This window comes from Cygnus olor, chromosome 2 (assembly GCF_009769625.2).
Source record: "Cygnus olor isolate bCygOlo1 chromosome 2, bCygOlo1.pri.v2, whole genome shotgun sequence".
Taxonomy (NCBI): domain Eukaryota; kingdom Metazoa; phylum Chordata; class Aves; order Anseriformes; family Anatidae; genus Cygnus; species Cygnus olor.
This window is the reverse complement of record NC_049170.1, coordinates 146947300-146966284: the sequence shown is the minus strand read 5'-3', so window position 1 is coordinate 146966284 and position 18985 is coordinate 146947300. Positions and strand designations below refer to the sequence as shown.

Below are 18985 nucleotides of genomic sequence, written 5' to 3'. Positions count from 1 at the left end.
TTCAGTCTTTGGTTAAGCTTGATGGGTGTTCAAACAGTTGCAGATGTGTAAAGGAGGAATGTGCTGGGCTGTCCCTCTTGCACGCTATGGCTTCCTGATTTAGTGTTGCTGGATTTTTGTGAAATAATACGCAAGCTTTTTCCACCTCACTCTTTTGCCAATCCCGCACAGCCTCATGACTCAAAGGGGCAAAACTGCACAATTCAGAGCCAACATGGGCCCCAGATTTCAAACACTTGAGAGCTGGAATATCCAGAGCTGAGGTTTTGGTCTGGCCTGTGAAATAGAACAGAAAACCATCTGTGAAAACTGGATGCACGTTTAGGTTTGGCTTCTACCCCAGGATCCCACAGCGTCTGAAATATGGACGATAATCACTTTCTGGATAACTGCAGGTTGGGAGAAGAAATACTTTCTTCACACCTTTGAGGGGAAAGTTGTGCTCTCATCCACAGCCAGGGGAACTGGCCTGGAGCACGCCTACAGGGGCATAGCCCCGGGTCAGTTCTCCGGGCCTGCTAAGGTAAAGGGATGCAAAACTGGCAGTGTTTGATCCATATCTCTTTAGAAGAAGAAAAAAAAAGCACCACATGGCAAGAGGAGAAAGGAAGAAGTGTGGGGCCGCCTCGCCAAGCAGTCGGCATGAGCACTTGGCTGGGGTGGTGGGGCTGCTTCTTTCATTCCCGCATCAGCAGGGAAGGGAAACCAGCAGGGTTCCTCCTTCCCCTCGCCTCCCCCTTAACGACCTTTGTTTCCCAGCCAGCCCCTCTCCTGGAAATCCCTGGGGAGTTGGGCAGAAAGGGGCCCACAGCCCACGGGCTCTGTGAGAAATGGCAGCCCTGGGTGAGCTCCAGGCCCCCTGTGAGAGCTGGCTGTGGGGCCGCAGAGCTCACAGCCCGGCTGCCAGCAGTGATTTTTAAACATGCGCCCTATAAGCCTGGTTGCTGAGACATGTTGTCCTGGAGGCACGTGTCTCCCTGCCAAGCCAGCTGCGTAGGGGAGAAAAAAAGGAGGGGGGGGATAAACAGACAGACAGACAGACAGAGCCCAATTAAACCCTCCCCTGGCCAGCCCCTGACACTCCCTCCTGCATTTTCCAGTCTGTGGTTAACAGCACTCAAAGGGTTCCATTAAGTCATCAAGTTTTACAGGTTCCTTAAAAAAAAAAAAAAAAAAGAGGGAGAGAGAGAAAAGTTTGGTCATGGTAGGGAATGAGTGATCAAAGCTGAGCCAAAGCTTCCTGTTACACCGGGACTATATATATATCGTGTCTTTAATGTTGAGGGATGTAAGCAGGCTGCTAGGAGGCTGGAGCACACTAGCTGACTCTCTGCCTGATTTCCCAGCTCGCTGAGGTTTCTTCCACCGACCACAATGAACAAGTTCCTGTGCTGCACATTTGTGGTAAGTCCCTTCAGAGAGGTAGATAGGCTTTAAGATGCAGTACAGCTTCAGAGATGAGACTGTAAAGACCCAGGGCTTTTATTTTGTATTTTGTTTTGTAGTTTTTCTGTTTCGTTTCATTTTTGTTTCGCTTTTGTTTTGTTTCTTTTCTTTTCTTCTGCATTCTCTTTGATTTCCTGGTAAACCTTTTTCATTTCATCACACTGAGTTTTCCTGGTGAGGTTTGGAGTGAGATGGACACGTCCAGCTTCAGGGAGGAAGCAGAGATTTTGTTCACATTCTTAAGGTAGTGGCATGATTTGGTTTCTTTTTGCCTTCTTTTTTATCTTCCTCTCACCCTTGGTAAGGCGTCATTGTACTGGACTAACATAAAACACTGTATCTAGGAATGAATTTTAGAAATAGTAGGCTGGAATGTTTGTTTTTGATTTACAAAAGCTCCATCCTTGCCTGTCTGTATAATCTTTCTTATAGTGGCACGAGTCAGTGTCTCAGATACTGGCTTTCTTTCCCTGAAAAACCACTGTGGACTCCAGAAAAAAAAAAAAAAAAGCACAAGCATGTGGTGCTTATTTTGGCTTAGAAAATTCGGCTTCATGTGCAAGAAAATGATGAATTAGTAGCTGTGTCTGTAGCTTTTACAGGAAAAGTTGGGTTATTAAATCTGGTATAAGCCCCTGCTTTAATAAGTTTTTGTTTACATGGCAATTTAGAAAGATACTTCCAGATACAAATTTAGAGATGTTAGCAGTGCAGTAAATCTTTCAAAATGCCACAATCTATTTAGCTGCATGGAATTTTGTATGATGTCAGTTTAATTAAAACCTGCAGACAGACAGATACTGTGTAACATCTACTTAGAGTCTATTCATCTTTTGGATAAGAAACATTGAAATAAAAACATTAAGAATAATATTCAAAGTAGGGTATTATATGTCTGTGCAGTAACTTGTTTCTCGTTTGTTTTGGTGAGTACAGTGGCATTAACGTTGTGGTAGAACGTTAGTTTTGAGTTCCAGTTATTTTGAAAGCTCTTTATAAATGCCCTGAGATTTCCAGGATCCGATGAGTAATACATGTTTATTACTTTCTGTAGAACTTTCTGAAAGAGCTTTTTGAGAAACAAACCAAAGTAATTAATGGTGCAAGCGAAGCAAAAATTGTCAGGCTCGTGGTTGGCAAATTGAAATGCAAGGCAACTTTTTCATCTAAGGTATGATGTGCTTTCTTTTTCTATAGGGAAGCACAAAATGTCAATTTGGGAATTTCAGCAAATAGCCTGCTATCAGCTTGGCTTCTTATCTCTGGTTGTCATAAAATAATCACATCAGCATTTTGGTTTTAATTAGGTGTAATGTGCCTGTTCATGTTCTTTCACAAAGTAATAACGTTTGGTGAAGTTCAGCATAATCCTCTGGCAGTGGAGTCTCTGAGCTGAAATATATCACAGTGACAGGAGTACATACCAGACAGCTTCATCATTCAACTCTTTTTTTCTCCATTTAAAAGGAATTTATTTCATGTTATTGTGAAGTTTAAGTGCTGTCAGATGTGCTACAGCTCAGAGAGTAGTTTTAGGATCTGTTTTTATAAAAGCATTTGTAGGAGGCACAACAGCAGTTGAGGGTTGTGTGTGTTTGGCTCACATACCTTAAAGCCAATTTGGAGTCACCATAGCTAAACCGGACAGTTTGGACATGGTGTACTTCCAGCCTTGGCCTCTTTGCTAGTTTCAGAAAGGGGACCTGCTGTGGTAGTGCATGCATGTATGTGTTGTTTGTTGGAACTCTAAAACAGCTTACAAACAGACAAGCGTTATGAAATAAGATGGAATAGAAAGAAATTCCACAGAGCTGGATCTCGTTACTTGTCACGTAACTATCTTGACCCTTAAACTTGACCTTTCTCTATTTTGGATCTCTTGGGCACATGTGACATGCTTTTTCTGGCCTGCCTGCTGGGTTTGCAGTGTGTAGGCAGTGGTGGCTTTGCAGCCTGTGAGGGTAGGAGTTATCTTTCTGTCTGACTTTCATTCTTTCTTTCTGTTTGTCTGTCTGCATGTGTGTTGGTTAAAAATAAAACACCAAAGTTACCAGAAGAATTTTTTTAAAATACTGTCAGAATTTAAGTTATACACACTTTTCTAATCTCATCGAAACTTTAATTTTGCTCCTTTTGTAGTAACTTTCATTCTAGTGGAATTACCACTCTGATGGTCCTCATGGAGACAGATACCTGTTTAGTATTTTTGGTATTTGGTATTTGTCCATAATGTTGGACTTACTGTTTCTTTAGCTACACCGTCAGTTGTTAGTGATTCTGTTCAATGCAGCGGTAACCTGTAGTCCTGGTGGTAAAATCCCAGGTTTGGGTTAGCTGTACGTCTTGCTGTCACTCTGATGGATAATGTTGCAAAATAGGTTTTATTGATAAGATACAGTTTTTGGTGAGTAGCTGGTTATTCTTTCCTGCTTTCTCCCTCCACAAGCTTCAGGGAAGATGTAACACATAAATGAAGATACAAAACTGCTCTTCAGCTGAATGTCATTCTCCTCCCATTGAAAATGAAACAATAGTTTAGACCCTTAAATTGCTTTGTGAATGACAACTAGCTGTGCCTCACAAAAGTCTCTACAAGATTTGAATTGCTAATGTATCACATTAACAGATGAGATGGAGAAATGAAGATGGTGGTTGATATCCACAGTTTTGAATACAGGCAGCTCAAGAGAGTCACTAGTTACATTTCTTAAACAAAACAGTGGCCACCAACCTACAAAGCATCTTCTATTCAGAAGTAGGTCCTGTTACATCCAAACTGAGTAGATTGCATTGAAACAGTTGGCAGAATGGTGGAACAGCTTTATAAGCAAATCTCAAACCAGCTAAAATTACTGTTTTAGCTTTTCTTGTTTGAGATTTGAATATTTCCTGGCTGGCCAGATGGATGGAGGTCATTTCTCCCTACATGACAAATATTTTATGCTAGCTATTTACAATAGATGACCGTGGATCTGATCCAGCATGACAGTGTCTTGTACTGGATATATCTAGAAATACTGTTCTGATTTGACAAGCTATTAGTATGGGGGACCTCTTTAATACCATTCAGTGTTATATTTTGCCACAAGGATTTCTCTGGGGTCTGTGGGTGATTTCAGTGAGGCATTCTGCCTCAGGACTGAGGGCCTCCTACCTTAGCTTTGTCCAAATACTTTGTGTAGAAAAGCAAAGTAGGAGAGTTGTGAGGTTTTACTTTCAACCCAATGCAAATAGTAGGAGTGATCTGACAAATGCTCTCAATGATTATTTATCAAGCAGGAAAATATGCTTAGGAATAGTTGTGGAATGCAAGACAGAAACAGATTTATCTTTCTCAGCAAATTAAACATTCTCCTTTGGTTTGCAACCCAAAACCACAAAACCAAGCTATATAATAATATTTTCATATGTTGAAAAACCACTTTATTTTCTCTCACAAAGCAGTGATTTAAGGGGATGATGCTTGAAAGATTTTTGCTTTATTGGCTTTGTCTTCCAGTTCATTTTAATTCAACAAGAAAAGGCAAGCAGCTCTTTGCCTTACATTTAAAGATGAAAGAAAAGGGCGTGTACTTTTTTCATGCCTGAGATCTGAAATGAAATTTTACTATCACACCATTTCTCTTTCAAAAGCAGCTTCTAAGGGCTCAAAGAAATGGACTGCACAGGCCTTTTATGTGAGGATTGACTGTTCTGTGTATGTTGACATAAGGATGGTATGGAAAAATATTGCTTTAGGCCTAATGTGTTGAGTGACAGAATCAAAGAATTGCTTTTGAGCCTTGGGTAGCTCATTTTTCGATAAAACATACTAAGTAACATTACACAAACATTGAACTATTAGAATATTTACAAATATTAGTCCAATTTTGCTATCATCCTCTAAGCTAAAGGCTTCAGTATGTTTATCAGCAAACCCTGCTTTCAGTTATTTCAGTATATACTTCATTGTCACTGGCTTACACTGAGTTTATACTTCAGTATTCGCAGTTCATCCCAAGTCCTTGCATGGAGATGGCTAATATTGAGGTGAACTCAGGGTCTGTCCCAGGGTGATGGAGGAGGACTGAGTTTTTCAGTCCTTTCAGAACTGGGGCCAGGGCTCTAGAGGCGAATTTCACGTGATAGGTTGATGGTTGTAGTTAATGATACTAGATTTTGTTTGTTTTGCTAATTATTCTATTACTGATAGCTTTTCATATTCATAGAACAAACAACAACAACAGAAAACAGGGATTGCTTTTTTAAGCTGAGCCTTGCGTTTCACTACCGGTAGGATCACCATTTACAACTGAGTGTATTCTGAATCAGAGTAACAGTTACTTTATTGAGATGAACAAGGTGCTGAGTATCATTGGCTTCCATTGGTTTGGGAAAGTGAAGGATTTGCTTAGGGATTAAAATTGTAGAGGACTGCCTATGTCTTTTGTGTGTATTCCCCAGCTCTTCCAGGAATCTGAGCAGCGTATTTGCTTTCAGAAATGTGTCAAGGGCTATACTTGAAGTACTTGGGTTTCTTGCACCTGCTTCTCGGTAAAAAGCTGTTCCCAAACTTCCTCTGACGAGAGAATCCCCTTTTCATTTGCCAGCATTATTCTTTAACTGAGAAAGTTATTCTCTTTCCATGTGTGTGCTGTCTCTACTGAATCTATAGGTATTGTTTTGACTTGTCAAGCTATTGCCTCTTCATAGCGAGGGTCTGCATTTCCTTCTCATCTTTCTTGACACCTCTTCTGGTCTGAATTAACCTCTCCTAAACAAAGATGAACAGAATTTTATGCAATCTACTGAATGACAAATCCGTAACTTTGGCCAAGTAGACTCCCAGTTCAGTTTCTTAAAGTTTAAAGGGTAAAATGAAGCCAGACTTCAAGTTCCTTAATTCTTTCAAACTGGAACGTGCCTTTTTCTCCACTAAGTGCAAAACAGTCCAATGACAGCATGATTTTGGGAGAAATCCTGCTTTCTGTGCAGCTCTTGGGAAGACTAACAATTCGGGATTAGGAAGTTCTGATGACTGCATTTACATGTGCTCCAGTGGTGCTATTCCTTACAGCAGAGAATCAGGAGTTTAGTCCACCTGTATGTACGGGCATCTAGCTCAGTCAGAGGCTTTACATGACTGAGAATTTGCTACCAACTTGGTCCTGGCATGGCTTAAGAGAAATGTCAGGAATGACATAAAATGCATTTAATTAGCATTTTAATTTGATTCAGGAACATGTTTTTGAAGAGCCTCTCCTGATCATCCTTGTTTGCTGTATTTCAGTTTGCACATCAGAGCAGACTTAGGAGCGCACAAGGTGGATTTACAAAAATAAACTGAATTGATGAAATTAAATCCAGAGACGGACTCCAGAGATGTACCAGATGTGCCATAACCACTAATGCATGCTCAGTCCGTGATAGCAGATTGAAGTTAGTCCCAATTAACCCCTGCCAAATCATGCATAATGTGGATGTCAGGTGCTCAGCACCATCTGTTTTGCTCTGCAAATCTGCTGTAACAGGTGACCCAACTTGCTAATCTAAGCACAACTAGGGGGATGTTTGTCAATGTGTTTTAGGCCAGGGGAAAAGACAATTTAGTGAAGTTCCCCTCTAGTTTATTTTGTGAAAAGAAGTCCCTCATTCTGTTTATGCCAAGTTGCTGCAGTAAAACTGTCAAAAATCCTGCTTACTCACCTTCCACCACCTTTCCTGCTTTTTTGCAAAACTTCTGAAAAACTGTTTTTACTTTGGCACTTGGTTCAAGGATAACTTCAGATTTTAAGGTTGTTTGTTAAAAACCAGAATAGTCACATGTGGTTTCTGCTTTCTGTCTGCATAGAAGACAATCTTGCAGATCTATTATCTGAGTGATATTAAGGGACTTACAGCAGTCTCATGAAGAAGGATGGTATTGGGGATTGTAGCCTAGAAATGTACTTAACAGCATACTAATGGCTGCACTGAGTCTAGGAAAAAAAATAACCAGGAAGAGTTAGAAAAGGGGCTAAAAAGCCCTATACGCTGTCTGCGGCTGGATCTGATGCACAGAGGAGATTTAAGAGAAAGGCAGAAATATAGTGATATTTTTCCAAAACGCTCTTCCAGACTCAAGCAATTTGTGGTTTGGGATTTCCTGATCAAGAGGCGATGTTTGTGTTTTATTGACCTTTATGTGAATTTTCTTCTTTTACTAAGTCCTGTTGCATTTTGCACCCAACCACTTAGGATGTCCTGTGGCAATGAGTTACAAATGTTAACAGTCAAACCATAACAGTGGTGGGTAATCTAGCTCTGTGTTGAAAATGGTGTATGAGATGTTTTGGTAAAATACCAAGACATTAATTACATTTATAACGTTAGTTTGACTGTAAAGGTCTTTAGTTATAATTGTTTACTTAGTAAGAGTTTGACCCAGCGTACATATGGCTCAGGCATGGATTATTGCAGCTATGTAACGTGTTTTTGGGAAGAAAGGGAAAGACAGGTGCGATGTGTTTTTCTATTAAAAACACAAAGAAAACAATGACATCCAAAGACTGATAGTCCTTCTAGTGACACTGATATATTAATCATATTATTATGTTTATTGGTTACATTCATTTAGATGAATAGTGTTCTGCTTGGCAGTAATAGTTCATAGCAGTTTGGTGTTCCAAAGTTAAAGCTTAGCATAGTCTCACTCACATATTGTTCAGGTATGGTTTTGCTCCTCTCAGTCCTTTGCCGTGTCATAATTTTTTTCTGAATGATACTATAATTAAAATTTGAATCAATTCCTCTCTGCAGCTGTGCTGAGTTGTTATTGACTTGCTTCACTTAGCAGTTGGGTCTTCAGGAAGGGAGTGCCTCCATTTTTCCCCACAAAACCCCATGCTCTCATACCCCGATTAAAGAAGTTGAATTATTTTAAGCCGTGAATCATCCCCTGCAGCTCAACCTCTCACTTGCCTCTTATATATGATTTCCAGAGTAAATTGTCACGTAAGAAAAATAGACGAATTATTGTCATTCTTACTCCTGCGTGTTACCAAGGGAAGTTGATCAGCCTTGAAACGGTCCACCTAACCGTTTGGCACCTGCCAGTGCATGAGCAAGAACAGCGTAGGCACAACCTGCGTATCTGGTTGCTGTCCCTAATCATTTTCACAGTTTCATATTTTCAACTGTGTGTGGTACTGTCTTGGGCTTCCGCAGACATCTGCATGAAATGTAGGTTTATCCTTGTCTTTGTGGCATTTGTGCCGCATGTTGCAGTCTGTTGTGATCTGTGAATGGAGTGCATGTGTCCATGAAAGCCTGGGACTCTGTGGGATATTACGATACCTATTCCTGAATAAAAAACAGAGAATAAAACCTGAATGTTCACATCAGTAATTGATGTGATTATCAAGACTTCCTTATTACTAGCGTAATAGCGGTAGATTTACCAAGGGTGGGTGCACTTTTCATCAATGGAAAGCCATTCACTTTCAAAAAATGTGCTGCACCCTCTTGTTAAATAGACTGCATGAAACAGATCCAGTCATTTAAGAAAAATGGAGCTGTACATCATCAGCAAACCTCAATGAGCAATGAGGAATTTCTTACAATGGAAGACACTGTGCATTGAAATCGCAAGAAAAAGTGGATTCCCTACATGTAGAAATAGACAAGTTACAGGGTGAAGGGTAACTAGAATAGACTGTGGGGAGTATCCATACTATCTCCATTTCATTCTCCAGCCTGTCTAGGCATAGCGATATCAAAAGTGGATTCACAGACAACATGAGAATGCAATTAAGAATATTTTGAATTCCTAATTTAGGCATCTCATATTGCTTGGTGCAAATGCTCTGACTTGTGTTAATGCAGGTGAATGATTTAATTATCTTTTCCTGCCTTAATAAGAATTTCATGTAATAAGTGCAATGCTGTGGCAAAAGTGAGGCTCTTAGGTGAAGCCTCTTCAGGAAATTTAGAGTCTAATTGAATAAAAAGAGTTAATTCCACTTATGCTTTGGGGACATCTACTTGGAAAAGAGGAAAATATATTCTTGAAATTGAATGTACAACTCTGTATTAGCAAACTGGGCTTAAAATAGCAGCAAAGACCTTCAAAGCTAGATCTTTAATTTGAATGGATACATAGATTTTTTTTTACTCAGGGATAGTTTACTTCACATTTATAAACCATACAAGTTTTAAAAGGGAGGCAGCACGTACATCCGTGTTCTCAGTGTGAAGCCTGAGCTCCTGGTGAACCCTGCAGAGTAGGGGCTGTACTTAGGGAGGTAAACGAGAGTCCTTTTTTTGGTGGAATCACATAACCAAAGTTTTTGTTACAAGACCAAAATGACGTGATATCAAGGCTGTCTCTACAGAGGGGCAGACCATTAGATCCTAAATCTCACAAGCTAAGCAGACTTGGAGGAAGCAAGAGGGGTTGCAGCTGACACCGGACCTGGTCCTAGGACAGTGTTAAGCATTCTCTACCTGTGGTTTTAGATAGGAATTGAAAGCATTAGCTTGATCTATTCCAGCTCATTCACTTAAGTTCTTAATGCACCTTTCATTAACTGTAGCTTTCTCTACCTTTGTCTGAAGCTGCCCCTTTATACTTGCAGTGACTGGCGTGTTTTACCCCCAGAGCTGCAGCATTTCAGGGAAAGATTAAATGGAAGTTGTTAAAAAGCCACCTATATTGTTCTAGCCATTTGTTGCTGGTAAAAATACATGTTTTAAGGAATCACCCTTTAAATGTATCTGTAGCAGTAGTGCACTATGTTTGTCAGGTTTGTATGCTCAGATACTTCCCATTTCTTTTGCATCCGAAGGGCTTGATACTCAAGAAGGCAAGCGTGGATAATCCCTGCCTTGCTGTACATCAACTATGATGCCAGTGAAACTAGTAGACTGTGTTTGCTGGTACCAGGGGGCAAAGATGATTGTCCAGTGATATTTAAAGGTTGTAAGTGGGAGAAGGATAGCTTCTGCAGTTCTGTAAGAACAAGGAAGTACTTATGTCAGGAAGCTTTGCTGGATAAGGCCCTAAAATTTTCCCATTCTAAGACAGACATGGGAGAATCTGGAAGCTGGATAATTTACAAATGTGAAACACAAACATTTTTTGAAAATAGCAATGTGGATAGACTCACAAAATCATTAAAACATAGGTTTCTTTGAGTCTGTGGTGCCCCAGCGTGACCAATGTTTTCTTTCCCTGTGGCTAGCTCCTGGACATCTCCGTCAAGTGGTCCATCCAGGATGTCTCTCCCCGCAAGTATCTCCATTACGACCCAGGGACATCTCGTCAAGTGATGTGTGACCAGTGCCCTCCTGGGAGCTATGTAAAGCAGCACTGTACAGCTACCAGCCCGACAGTGTGTGCCCCCTGCCCGGATCAGTACTACGCCGAAGACTGGAACAGCAACGATGAATGCCAGTACTGCAGTGCCGTTTGCAAGGAGCTGCAGTACGTCAAGCAGGAGTGCACGAGCAGGCAGGACCGCGTCTGCGAGTGCATCGAAGGCAGGTACCTGGAGCTGGAGTTTTGCTTAAAGCACACGGAGTGTCCTCCTGGATTCGGTGTCGCTCAGCCAGGTACGTTCCGCTACTCAATAAGCAGAGAAGGAATTAGCGCTCTACAGCATGTTGAAAGCTTGTGGTGCTTACAAGATTAGGAAACAAGCTTGTCCAGACGAAGGTGCAGGACAGTAAATTGTAAAGGCAATTGAACCTGTTCCTAGTCTGCTTCATTTGGACCGTAGCCAAAGGAACGTTTCTCAGTGGAATACCCTGCTCCTACTGTAATATATAACTTAATGGCAGTAGCAAATGTAGCAAATTGCACTCTAATGAGAAACATGATGGATTGCCTCTTTTAAAGGAACATTATCTGGAATGTAGTATTTGTGTGTGTGATAAATAATAATGTTTTTCATTGTGAAATCTGCTGTTTCAAGCAACTGTATATCTTGACAAACACCAGGAGCACTAAGTGTTTGACACCAAGTGTATAATTATAACAATATTAATATAGCTCTAGCAGCACAGCAATATGTGGTAATAATTAATTATCATTGTCCTAAGTGGAACTCTTTGGAAACTGTTGCTATTATCATACAAACAGCCATTTCTTTGTCAAGCGGACTGGCACTGTGCTGAATGTCTGATGGGGATATGGAGTGAAGCGGCGCTTTTCAGTGGAGTGTATTCTTCATTCGAGACAACATAAATTGTTAAACCAATAAGTTCTTCTCTCCAAACAAAATACATTATTTATCATTTGGCAAATGTCACGGCACAGTTTAGCTCCCATATTTAATACAGCCTGAAAGAATTGTAAACTGTCATTGTACTGGAGACTGATAACTGCCTGGAGGAGAGCCTTGAGGAAGGGAATACAGAAAATCAAGGCATCTTATACACAAACCTGTAGGCAGCCCATCTCCAGAGCTACAGAACTACTCCCTAATAGTTACACGTATAGAGCGAGAAATCCTAGGACCAGCTGTACATTTTAGAGCTGTGCTGAGTGATAGCTCAGGAGGCCTTTCTCTGGTTATAAACATCACACTGGAGAACATCTTTAATGTAGGGAGTAATGTCACTGCTCCCTGAGTAATTGGTTAAGAGAGCTCTACCCTGATGCCACATCTGCTCTTGCCACCATTAAACATTTCCATGCAGTTCCACTGGCAGCAGCCACATTTCCATGTTATAAACCTTCATTAACCTACGTCATTGTAGCTAGTGGCTTGGGTTAATGAGGTGCTGCTGCCGTATCTCAGCGGCAAGTCAAAAATTACAGAAACAAAGTGCTCAGAAAGCCCACCCAGGAGACAAAGAAAGAAGTAGAAACTGTCCAAGCAACCCTGCAAGCACAGTAAAACCATGCTGCATAAATTTGAATTCCTCAGTTCAAAATGAAACAAACTTTGGAAGAAGATCAATTGTTGAATCGTGTAATTTATTGGAAAGTCGGTTTCCAAAAGCCCATCAGAATGAACCAGCTAAACCTAAGCAGACCTCAAACAAGGAGCGAAAACATTGTAAAAATAATTGCGTCCCCCTGTTTCAACAGTCAGTTTTGGAGATGAGGCATCGACTAAGAATTTAATGGGCATAGACCACGTTGTCTTCCTGCTATACGATACTGTTGAACTTTGGACTGACGTAAGTTCAGATGAAATAAAACCTGAGCATAGAAAAATATGCTCTCACTGCCGCACAGTGTGATTCAGAGCCTCGTTCAGAGCATACAGCATTAGAAATGAAATCCGACCGTTTCCCCACTGCTGGTAGCTAGTGATTACATCGGGCAGATTGCTTGACTTTGGTCATCCCCACTTCTGCATGTAAGTGACTCAGGTTGTGTTCCCTGCTGCCACAGTCGGCCCCGTACCTGGCAGAGCTTTGGGTAGCAGCCCGCTTGGGAATCGGGGCTGCTGCAGGGCAGCGTTATCTCCCTGCCACGCTGCCGCTTCCCCACGGGAGTGGGGGATTCCAGCCAAACTGCAGGGAGAGGTGACACAGCAGACGGGCTGCGGCAGTTTGTGCCCTGAACAAGAGTGGGCAGATAAGCAGCGAAGCAGAAGCTGGCGAGGCGGGGAGATTACTTTGTGCTCAGCCCTGAGAAAGCTGGTGGATTACCCGTTTTATTTCCCTCTTGTGCCACGAAGGTTACAGGGGAAGCTCTGAACAGGCTGATGTACCGTTTGCAGGGACTGTCCTTTCTTCCCCTTCCTCGCTGATGAAACACGTGTCTGTAGTAGGGAAAGTTGCTAAAACTTCAGACTTCTCAGAAAAAACAATTGCTGCCTGCTCAGGTGCAGATGTTGGCTGGAGTTTTGTACAAACCAGAGCCGCCGGCAGTGCCTGCTGGGGAAGCAAACACCAGGGCAGGCGTGCACGCAGCCTTCCCCAGCCCCTCTGCTGTTGGCTGCAGAAATCAGAGGGTTTGGGAGGGTGGCAATGCACAGGGGCTGTGATTTCCAGGTGCACAACAGCTAAAAAATCCCCCTTTGTGTTCACTTACTGTCTGATGAAAGAAGTGGTAGATCAGGTGTATGCAAATACTGTTTATTTCATGGCTAGCTGAAAGCTCAAGACTCTTCTTCTCTGAGGAAATGTCCCAAATAAATAAAATCTACTTAATTGCTACCATTATAATAAGCATCCACATGCAAATACTACCAAAATACACTAGATGGAGGCACATTCATATTCAAATATAGTTTCCAATTATTTGCAAATAATTTTAAGCATGTGCTTAAGTCCATGTTCAATAATGCAGTATTAGATATTAGACCTCAGACACTTGCTTAAATGTTGGCTGAATAACTGTGAATTAAATGAAAAAATAAATGTATGTGTATTAAATATTTTTCCTATATTAGATGATGCTTTCTTTGCTTTAAAAATATTTCAAAGAGCTAAGATTCAAGCCCAGAAAAAAAGTTCAAAACTGTTGGTGAAATTATATTTTCCTGTATAATTTCATACTTCAGAAGTGGAAGTACTTATCAGAGGGTCTTTAGTTGATACTTAGTTGAGTTATTTTTGGCTAGAGCTAAAGTACTCCCTTTGAGTACGGTTCTATGCAGTTATTACAGAGTTCGATTTAGAGGAATGTCTTGTGCCATTGAATTATTTTACGGAGTATTTGTATGGATGAAGTGTGAAAGTCAGACATCATGTAATATCTGAATACACTCAAGTAATTACTGACTTAAAGACCCTTACAGAAGTTGATAACAAGTGCATTTAAGAGTACTGTTTATTCTATTACTTTAACAGTAACATTAATCTCTGAAAGAAGTTTTTTTTTTAAAAAAATTGAAGTGTTTTTTTCATTACTGTGATTCCTTCATAGACTAGATATGTGAAAAACAGAAGCCATCACAATTTTGGGAAGAATATATATGTATTTGTTTATTTTCTTTTTTTTAACCAGTTGAGGTTATATATGATTGGATGCATTGTTTTCCTGTTTCCACAGGTACCCCTGAGAGTGACACTGTATGTAAGAGATGTCCAGAGGGATTTTTCTCCAATGTAACATCATCCAAAGCAGCCTGCCAAAAGCACACAAACTGTAGTGCACTGGGTTTCAAAATAGCATTGAAGGGAAATGCAGTTCGTGACAACGTCTGTCAGGAAAATACAGATGCATCACCTCAGAAATGTGGCATAGGTATGTACCACGTTAAACAGGAGTGCTCTGAAAACATGCCTTTGAGTATTGTTATAATGACAGTATCAGCATTTATGATAAGGATACCTACTCATTTGCCTGCTACAGAACTGGATGTAGTCAATGGAACTTGAGCACAGAGAGCAACAGCACTGTAAAGACTACTTCCTAGTTTTAGTGTTTTTTAAACAGTTTTGCTTAACATCCTTGCTGCATGCCACTTACTCCAGAGACAAGCAGGGCAACAGACATTACAACAACTGACATATTCTTTTTTTTTTTTCTTTTCGTTTCAGATGTAACCCTGTGCGAGGAGGCTTTGTTTAGGTTTGCTGTTCCTACTTTACTCGTGCCTAACTGGCTGAACTTGCTAGCAGACAGTTTGCCTGGGACAAAGCTTAGCACAGAAAATGTCGAACGGATTAAACAAAGGCACGGTTCACAAGAGCAGACCTTCCAGCTTATGAAATTATGGAAGCAGCAGAACAAGGAACAGGATATAGCCAAGAAGATTAATCAAGGTACTGTCTATTGATAGCACTTATATTGTGAGCAACCTTCTAAAGAGGGTCAGATTCCTCCTGGTGAGGTGTTATGCTCTCGGGAGGACCCACAGGGCTTGACAGAGATTTATTGATGCAGTAAGCACAGTGAAGCTGAAGGGAAGCAGGAAGAACATTTTCCTCATCAGCCCAGAGGACTGACTTCTTCCCAGACTTGTAGGCCACTTGGGAGTATGTGGTGTCACAGCCCAGATCCCCCTGTAAGGCTGTGCAATGCATGAAGAATTTTGATCAGGTAGGGAAAATGTTTCCTGCAGTTGTATTTGAGCAGTGGCTGCTGAGGTTAGAGGGAGCAGGATGTATGCAACTGAAAGTACAATTTGCTGGGGTTTTTTTTGTAAAGTGGAGATTGATAGCTTGAACCAGGACATCTATTCGCAGAATGGGAATGCATGGGAATAAGGAATACACAGACATGCATTCCCTTCTTACTTTCTGGTATCTATTTGTTATGCCAATTGACTGCTTTGTTGGTGCTAAATCTGCCAAGACAGGTGTCAAAGCTGAAGTAGTGTTGCAATGTTAACACTGAGGTTATTATGAAAGTCAAGCTAACTTTTTCATGTAAGCCACCATCAACAACCACCACATTTGCATGACCTTTTGTCCATTGGGAATATCTTTGAAAAATGCTGCAGAAATGTATTTTTTTGCCTCTCCTTTTAAATATGTATGCTTATGTCAGATTGTGAAATGTCTAGAACGCTTCAAATGGAAAATAACTATTTTAGCAAAGGCTGTCTAGACATTTCTGAAGAAGAGCAAAGCTATCATTCACTGGAAACAAATATTAGGAGTCCTGTCATGTACACAGAACAGTTTACAAGATAAATTAAGCAAGCTTATGGAAATAAATACTTGCTAGTAACTTTGTATGTAATTTGGGGCTGTTTGTATTTGCGAAGTTAATTACCTTCTTAAGTGCTTTTCAAAATTGGAGCCTAAAAAAACAGTATTGCTGAGAGAATAATTTGAAATAAAGAAAAAATGGAGCAGGAATATTCACTGCAATATTTTGGAAGATTTTTACAGGCCATTGTACAGTTGTCATGCATTATACTTACCCGTCTTTTCTTTTTGCTTTCTATAGATATTGAACTTTGTGAAAGTAGTGTCTTAAGGCATATTGGCCACCCAAATCTCACCTTTGAGCATCTCAGCACACTGATGGCAAGCTTGCCAGGCAAGAAAGTGGGAAAAGAAGATATTGAGCGCACAATGAAACTGTGTCAACCTACGGAGCAAGTTCTGAAGCTTCTCAATCTGTGGAGAATAAAGAATGGAGACCAAGACACCATCAAAGGTTTAATGTATGGACTGAAGCACTTGAAAACATACCACTTTCCAAAAACAACCATACAAAGTCTGAAGAAGGTCATTAAGTTTCTTCAAAGATTTACAATGTATAGATTATACCAGAAACTCTTATTAGAAATGGTAGGAAACCAAATTAAATCAGTGAAAGTAAGATGTGTCTAATTCAAGATATTTTTCATTCTCCACTGACAATTTTTCTCTAATTACTGCCAGCAGTAATTAAACTGGAACGTTGTTTCCCTGCATTATGTCTTACTATTTATAGAAATGCCTGACTGGAATAGCTCTAAGTCTTTTGCAGTGTTCTTGGAGATTTTTTTTTATTTTTTTCTTGTTTGTTTGTATGTTTTTGTTTGTTTTTAAATCACTTTTGTAAAAGCTGTTAACCTGTTGATAACACTAAGAGCCTGATTCAGCATTTTTGCACATTCAGAGTTGAAAAGCCCCACTATAGTCACTAGAGGAGAAAAGAATGCTGGACCTGGCTCTAATACAGTATTTGCTATTTATATTCTTTGAGGTATAAACATTTTTGTTGTACATATTTATTAAGTTAAATGGAAATTGTATGAGACAGAATTTTGGGAAGAGAAATGAAAAGCACACTGTATATTTTCTAGTTAAACAAAAATGATCCCATATATTTTTCTGGCAAAATTTTGTAGCATGCTCTAAAAGTTCTTAATATCTTTACCTTTTGTATTTAAAGAAGTATTATTACTTAGTTTTATTTGTATAACTTGTGGTATCTTTGGGTAGGGATGTTTTAATTTATCCAACGATTTTAACTCAAATGTGGTGAAAATACAGCACGTGACCTGAATATTTAAATATTCTGTGAGGAAGTGAATGTACCATATTTAAGAAGCTGGATTTTTACATAGAATTTCATAATCTTATTTTATAAAACAATTAAATTTTTCAGTTTACTTTTTGACTGGTGTTTTACTTCTGACTCAGAAGTAGGAACTAATAACAAGGACATTCCACGTGGGTTTCGCTGCTTATCTTGGGTTTGGCTCTTCGCTAACTCCCTCCTTGGCCTAGTAGTTAATATGTGAGCCAAGTAAATATTGACCAGCACTAGCTTTTCATAGTCACTGTACAGGTGTAAAAAAAAAATGTAGAACATGTTAAAGTGTTCGAGTTCAGAGGGCCCGGTTGATTTGATGCAATCGGTTACAACTCCCATAGATGTATGTGGCCCAACATCACTCTTGGCCCGGCGTCATTCTTGGAGAGCTCACAACCTTTGCCCTAACCACAGCTTGTAATTTTATGGAGGAAAGATGATGCACAGGCCCTGCCGGGCTTGGAAAGCCTTACATTTTGCCACTATGTTTAAAGGAAGGGAGCACAGAGAGGTCACATTTTAAAAAAAAAAAAAATAAAAAAAAATCACTTACCATTGCCCTCAGTAGCAGAATGAGGCACCTGCACAGAGATGGACCCTCTCTGCAAAAAAAAGGACTCAAAAAAAAAAAAAAAAGGGAACAGACAGTGTATGAATGTTGTTATCAAAAGCTCAGATAATTTTAAGGGCTACTCATCATTCACAGTGCAAGGCAAAGGCTTTGGTGGCTGCAGAGAGAGACTGTACTGTGGTGTGTTTTTTTTTCTTCTTCAAACTACATGAACAGAGCTTACGTATGCAACATGTTCCTTTCCCTTGTGTAAAGGAAGGAAAAGCCATCAGACCTGAGTGAGAAATATTCCTGTATTACAGATGACAGGATTTTAAGCAAAGAATGAAAAAGAGAACCCTGGTAGATGTGATAGGTGCTCATCAAAAGTATTCTCTTACAGAGAGTACAAACACAGCTTTAAAGTATTCGGTTTCATTTTTCACTGAATTCTCACACTATTTTTTGTACCAGAGTGCAACTATTCAGCAATAAACTCCCTTTTATATTTCACATGCTATATATTAGCATTTAATTTATCATGTAACTGAAAAATGGTGCTGAACACAAGAAATCCTGCTTTTGTATTGATTCATTGAAATCAGTTTCATACTTTTACTGTTCTATCATTATATTAACATATAATTAAATAGGTTGAAAGTTGATAACAACAGACTCACAAATTGGAAAAGAGAGCTCAGGTATTTCCATGTCTCTACCAGGTGTGGAAGTTTGGGATGCTGCAGTTATTAAAAATAGAATAATCATGCTATTGCCAGCAAAATGAAGAGGAATCCTACACACCTCCTACAAACATTTCCATCCTAATCCTTCCTATATTAGATCTATTTAAGATAAGAATATAGTAATTGACAGTATACTTACAGTATTAAGTATCAATATGGTTAAAAAATAAATCAGTGGACTTAATCTAACAGCTAATAGGCCGGTGGAAAGCACAGTTGCCTCTCACTCAGTACTTCATACTGTTTTTACCTTTTAATGAAAACATTTAAACTACCATATTGTAACTAATTATGTATAACCCATTATAAATAACATTGTATACGTCTGTCGACCTTCACGAATAA

The 18985-nt window shown here is 39.9% G+C and overlaps 1 protein-coding gene across 2 annotated transcripts; it reads left to right on the top strand.

The window, feature by feature from the left end:
• Positions 1-942: 942 nt before the first annotated feature.
• On the top strand, positions 943-17420 carry TNFRSF11B (TNF receptor superfamily member 11b). 2 transcript variants are annotated; one of them, XM_040546944.1, is made up of 5 exons: positions 943-1404; positions 10647-11016; positions 14417-14611; positions 14908-15132; positions 16265-17420. In XM_040546944.1, exons 1-5 carry the CDS (start codon positions 1375-1377, stop codon positions 16651-16653), a joined length of 1209 nt encoding a protein of 402 aa, XP_040402878.1. In that variant the 5' UTR covers positions 943-1374; the 3' UTR covers positions 16654-17420. The 2 variants fall into 2 exon arrangements, with proteins under 2 accessions (XP_040402878.1, XP_040402879.1); XM_040546945.1 differs by lacking the exon at positions 943-1404 and adding an exon at positions 1510-1690.
• Positions 17421-18985: the final 1565 nt, after the last annotated feature.

Coding starts and splice junctions, on each gene's coding strand:
- TNFRSF11B (XM_040546944.1), top strand. CDS start 1,375: ATGAACAAGTTCCTGTGCTGCACATTTGTG. Junction 1,405..10,646: donor TCCTGTGCTGCACATTTGTG/GTAAGTCCCTTC, acceptor CCCTGTGGCTAG/CTCCTGGACATCTCCGTCAA. Junction 11,017..14,416: donor ATTCGGTGTCGCTCAGCCAG/GTACGTTCCGCT, acceptor CTGTTTCCACAG/GTACCCCTGAGAGTGACACT.